Source organism: Rattus norvegicus, chromosome 16, assembly GCF_036323735.1.
Source record: "Rattus norvegicus strain BN/NHsdMcwi chromosome 16, GRCr8, whole genome shotgun sequence".
Classification (NCBI taxonomy): Eukaryota; Metazoa; Chordata; class Mammalia; order Rodentia; family Muridae; genus Rattus; species Rattus norvegicus.
Window position 1 is genome coordinate 20,971,606 of NC_086034.1, and position 5,324 is coordinate 20,976,929.

The 5,324-nt window shown below is 36.9% G+C and overlaps 1 protein-coding gene across 1 annotated transcript; it reads right to left on the bottom strand.

Annotated features, from left to right (window-relative positions):
- Positions 1–2,266: 2,266 nt before the first annotated feature.
- On the bottom strand, positions 2,267–2,719 carry LOC134482473 (elongin-C-like). Its single transcript, XM_063275938.1, has one exon. It carries the CDS (start codon positions 2,702–2,704, stop codon positions 2,294–2,296), a length of 411 nt encoding a protein of 136 aa, XP_063132008.1. The 5' UTR covers positions 2,705–2,719; the 3' UTR covers positions 2,267–2,293.
- Positions 2,720–5,324: the final 2,605 nt, after the last annotated feature.

The window sequence follows — 5,324 nt, forward strand, 5'->3', positions numbered from 1 at the left end:
GTTTAATGTTAGCCACTGGTTTGCTGTATATGGCTTTTACTATGTTTAGGTATGGGCCTTGAATTCCTATTCTTTCCAGGACTTTTATCATGAAGGGGTGTTGAATTTTGTCAAATGCTTTCTCAACATCTAATGAAATGATCATGTGGTTTTGTTCTTTCAGTTTGTTTATATAATGGATCACATTGATGGTTTTCCATATATTAAACCATCCCTGCATGCCTGGAATGAAGCCTACCTGATCATGGTGGATGATTGTTTTGATGTGCTCTTAGATTCGGTTTTCCAGAATTTTATTGAGTATTTTTGCGTCTATATTCATAAGGGAAATTGGTCTGAATTTCTCTTTCTTTGTTGGGTCTTTGTGTGGTTTAGGTATAAGAGTAATTGTGGCTTCATAGAAGGACTTTGGTAGTGCTCCATCTGTTTCAATTTTGTGGAATAGTTTGGCTAATATTGGTATGAGGTCTTCTATGAAGGTCTGATAGAATTCTGCACTAAACCTGTCTGGACCTGGGCTCTTTTTGGTTGGGAGACCTTTAATGACTGCTTCTATTTCCTTAGGAGTTATGGGGTTATTTAACTGGTTTATCTGTTCCTGATTTAACTTCGGTACCTGGTATCTGTCTAGGAAATTTTCCATTATCTGCAGATTTTCAAGTTTTGTTGAATATAGGCTTTTATAATAAGATCTGATGATTTTTTGAATTTCCTCTGAATCTGTAGTTATGTCTCCCTTTTTATTTCTGATTTTGTTAATTTGGACACACTCTCTGTGTCTTCTCGTTAGTCTGGCTAAGGGTTTATCTGTCCCGTTGATTTTCTCAAAGAACCAACTTTTGGTTCTGTTGATTCTTTCTATGGTCCTCTTTTTTTCTACTTGGTTGATTTCAGCTCTGAGTTTGATTATTTCCTGCCTTCTACTCCTCCAGGGTGTATTTGCTTCTTTTTGTTCTAGAGCTTTTAGGTGTGCTGTCAAGCTGCTGATATATGATCTCTCCTGTTTCTTTCTGCAGGTACTAAGAACTATGAGTTTTCCTCTTAGCACAGCTTTAATTGTGTCCCATACGTGTGGGTATGTCGTACCTTCATTTTCATTAAATTCTAAGAAATCTTTAATTTCTTTCTTTATTTCTTCCTTGCCCAGGTTATCGTTTAGTATATTGGACCATCCTTTCATCCCTGGGCTGAAGCCTAACTGATCATGATGGGTGATTATTTTGATGTGTTCTTGCATTCACTTTGCAAGATTTTTATTGAGTATTTTTACATCAATAATCATAAGGGTAAATGGTCTCAAGTTCTCTTTCTTTGTTGGATTTTTGTGTGGTTTAGTTATAAGAGTAACTGTGGTTTCAAAGAAGGAATTTGGTAGTGCTCTGCTTATTTCTATTTTGGGAACTAATCTGGATAGTGTTGATATGAGGTCTTCTATGAAGGCCTGATAGAATTCTGCAGTAAATTCATGGAGTCCTGGGTTCTCTTTGGTTGGGAGACTCTTAATAACTGCTTCTACTTCTTTAGGAATTATGGTGTTGTTTAGATGTTTATCTGTTTTTGATTTAACTTTAGTACCTTGTATTTGTCTAGAAAATTGTCTATTTCCTCCAGATTTTCCAGTTTTGTTGAATATATGCCTTTGTAGTGGGATCCGTTGATATTTTTAATTTCCTCAGATTTTTTGTTATGTCTCCCTTTTCCCTTCTGATTTTGTTAATTTGGATACACTCTGGGTATTCTTGCTAAGGGTTTATCTATCTTGTTGATTTTGTCGAAGAACCAGCTCCTGCTTTTGTTGATTCTTTGTGTACTCCTTTTTTTTTAAAACTTGGATGATTTTAGCTCTTACTTTTATTATTTCTTCCCTTCTATTCCTCTTGTGTGTATTTACTTCTTTTGGCTGTAGACATTTTAGATGTGCTGTCAAGCTGCTGAGTATGCTCTCTCCTGTTTCTTTTGGGGGCACTCAGAGCTATTTTTCCTTTTAGTACTGCTCTCACTGTGTCCTAAATGTTTGGGTGTGTTGTATCTTCATTTTCATTAAATTCTACGAAATCTTTTTTTTAAAACTGGCATTATTTATTTATTTTTTGGCTTGTGAAACTTCCTTAATTTGTTGATGTAGCAAACAAATTTCAACTCTGCTATGCAAATGACAGAAGAAATGTGCTCAGCAATTAACTTTAGAGTTCAATTTCATACAGGCAACATGCTATATGTGAAAAAATTACTAACTGAACTACAGGTATTAAATACTGAAAAAAAATTAACAGTTTATTTTAATTTATCTTATTTAACAATCTAAGAAGTTCACGGCCATCAGCAGTTCCAGTGCAATTTCAGGTGCAATTGGGAATTCAGGAATTTCAGTGGAGCTGTTAGTATAGCGGACCTTGTAGGTAAAATACATGCACACTTTCGATAGCACATGTGAAGGGATCTCTCTAAAGTTGACCTCATTGGTTTCATTCTCCGCAAACTGACCTGGACCACTCAACATGGCCTTTATTGTTCCTGATGTTAATGCATGTTCTCTTTTTACAATAAATTCATGACCATCAGAAGATATTAATTTCACATACATGGCATCAGGGCCTTCACAGCCACCATAGGTTTTCTCCTCTCCATCCATTATGTTCTTATAAAATTCTACTTGATCCCAGAGGAACTTACTAGTTTCCTGGCGAGGCCGAGAAGCAGTCATCTAGTAACTTGCATCCGAAGGAAGTGCTAAGAAATCTTTAATTTCTATCATTAATTCTTCCTTGACCAAGTTTTCATTGAGTAGTGTGTTGTTAAACTTCAATGTATCTGAGGGCATTCTGTCATTATTGTTTTTATTGAAGACCAGCCTTTGTCCATGGTGATCTGATAGGACAAATAGAATTATTTCTATCTTCCTGTATCTATTGATGCCTATTTTTTTGACAAATCATATGGTCAATTTTCGAGGAGGTACTATGAGGTACTGAGAAGAATATAAATCCTTTTGTTTTATTATTTAATGTTCTATAAATATTTGTTAAATCCATTTAGTATATAACTTCTGTTAGTTTCTCTATGTCGCTGTTTAATTTCTGTTTCTCTTATCTGTCCATTGATGAGAATGTGGTGTTGAAAGTGGACAGATGTGTCTGTCTGTCCTCTGGTCTCAGGATGTTCCATACTTCTTGGTGTTTAGCTCTCTTCTCCGTGGGATTTGAGATCAGGGAGCAGTGTGATGGGCTAGGCCCTCATTCGTATTTCATATTTTTTTGCTTGAAGGGGAATTGATGGCACACCAGCATATTTTTCCGAAGTCCACATGCTTCCTAATCATTTTGTTATTTTAAGGTGTTTATTAGTTGTTAAGGTAGAGCTTCATATAAATAATACAAGAATGAATTATAGTTTGAAAATATTCTTATGCTTATTGAATATTTTCTTCAAACTCTGATTTGTCCAACTATAGTTTTTCATTCTGTCAGTCCATTTATTCCTCACATGTAATTAAATGTCTATTGTGTATAATACACATTTTAATATATCTCAAGGTCGGGTTGGGGATTTGTCTCAGTGGTAGAGCCCTTGCCTAGCAAGCACAAGGTCCTGGGTTCAGTCCCCAGCTCCGAAAAAAAAATATATCTCAAGGTCTTCCCATTCTTAAACCTTTATGTTTCTCTGCCCAGTCAAGCTTCCTTACATCATATAAATGTAAATATAGCATGAAATGAACCTTGCTTTTTGGAACTCTCATTTCATTTTGCTGAAACCTTTTTGAATCTCATATATAGGAGATTGGATGCCATAGTTTATCTCCTTCTACTTATATTTACCAAATTTAGTGTAAGTCCAGGGACACATTGACCATTTTAAAACAAAATGGAAGGTCCTGCTTTGCTACGTTTTTGCTCCCGGGTTAACATGGATACTTTATTTATTACCTAAGCAATATGTTGTGATCATAATGGTAGCAAATATAGAAAGCTTAATCGTGGGCATAAAAAATGAAATTTGGATTGAAAAAGTCAAAGTATTGGTGACTGGGGATTTCAATTTTCATTTGTTTATAAAATTTACAGTGAAACAAGTGGTCTGTAGATCTGCATCTGTAGGTCATGCCTATGATGTATCAATCATCTATCTTAAGAAGCACAACATGTCAGTCACCCACAAGTCATACAGCTTATCAAAAATCTGTCCCCAACACCTACATCATCCAAAGTAAAAGCCCACAGCCTGGCAACCATCCATAAGAATTGCCCATGTCCTGTCAGTCATCCACTGGAAATCCCCTCACCCTGTCAATCATCTACCAGCAACTCACAAAACCTGTCAGTCATCCAGAAGAAATTATCACAGTCTGTCAATCAGACATAACAAATGGCCATAGTCTGTTAATCAACCACAGGACATGGCGGCTAACTTATATACAAACCTCTCAGAGCCGGTCAGTCATACATTAGAAACTCCCATAGCCAGTCATTCAATGGAGAGACCCACAGCCTGTCAGTCTTTCACAACATATCTCAAAGCCTGTGGATTATTCATAGGTAGTGTCAACAGCCTATCACTCAGCCCCAGGAAACATATACCAACTTTGTCACTTGTCCAAAGGACAAGCCTACACTCTATCTGTCATTCATAGGAAATACCTACACCCTGTCCATCATTGATAAGAAATAGCCAAAGCCTGTCAACCATACATAGTATGTATCTACCATTGTTCAGTATGCATAACAAATATGCACAGACTTTCAGTCAGTCCTCCATGGTAAATGACTGCTACATGAAATCATCCATAGAAAGTACCCACAACCTGTAAGGCATTCATAGGAAAAACCAACAACCTGTCAATCATCTGTAGGAAAGAGTTGCCTGTTTGTCAGCTACATGGCACACCCCCAACTTGGTAGTCATCTGGGGGAAAAATCTACATCCTATCAATAACCCATAGGAATTGCCCATAGCCTTAGAACCATTTATAAGAAATTTCAATATCCTTTCAAACAGCCACAGTAAAGTCAACAGCCTCTCAGTCATCTATTAGAAACACACACAGTCTGTCAGTCATCCACAGATCACATACATTGCGTGAGAGTCATCCATAGGAAAAGCTAAGTGCCTGTCATGCATACAAAGGAAATGAACACAACCAGTAAATCATGCATAGGAATCTCCAACAGTCTGTCAGTTATCAAGAGAAAATTCACACAGTCTTTCAATGTCGGGGCCAGCACCAACAGGGTACCTAGAATCGGGCGAAAGCCTGCGGGATGAAAGAAGCACACACACACAGGTTATTCGTGTCAAGCCAGAAGAGGAAGAGAGCTCCTGGTTTCTTT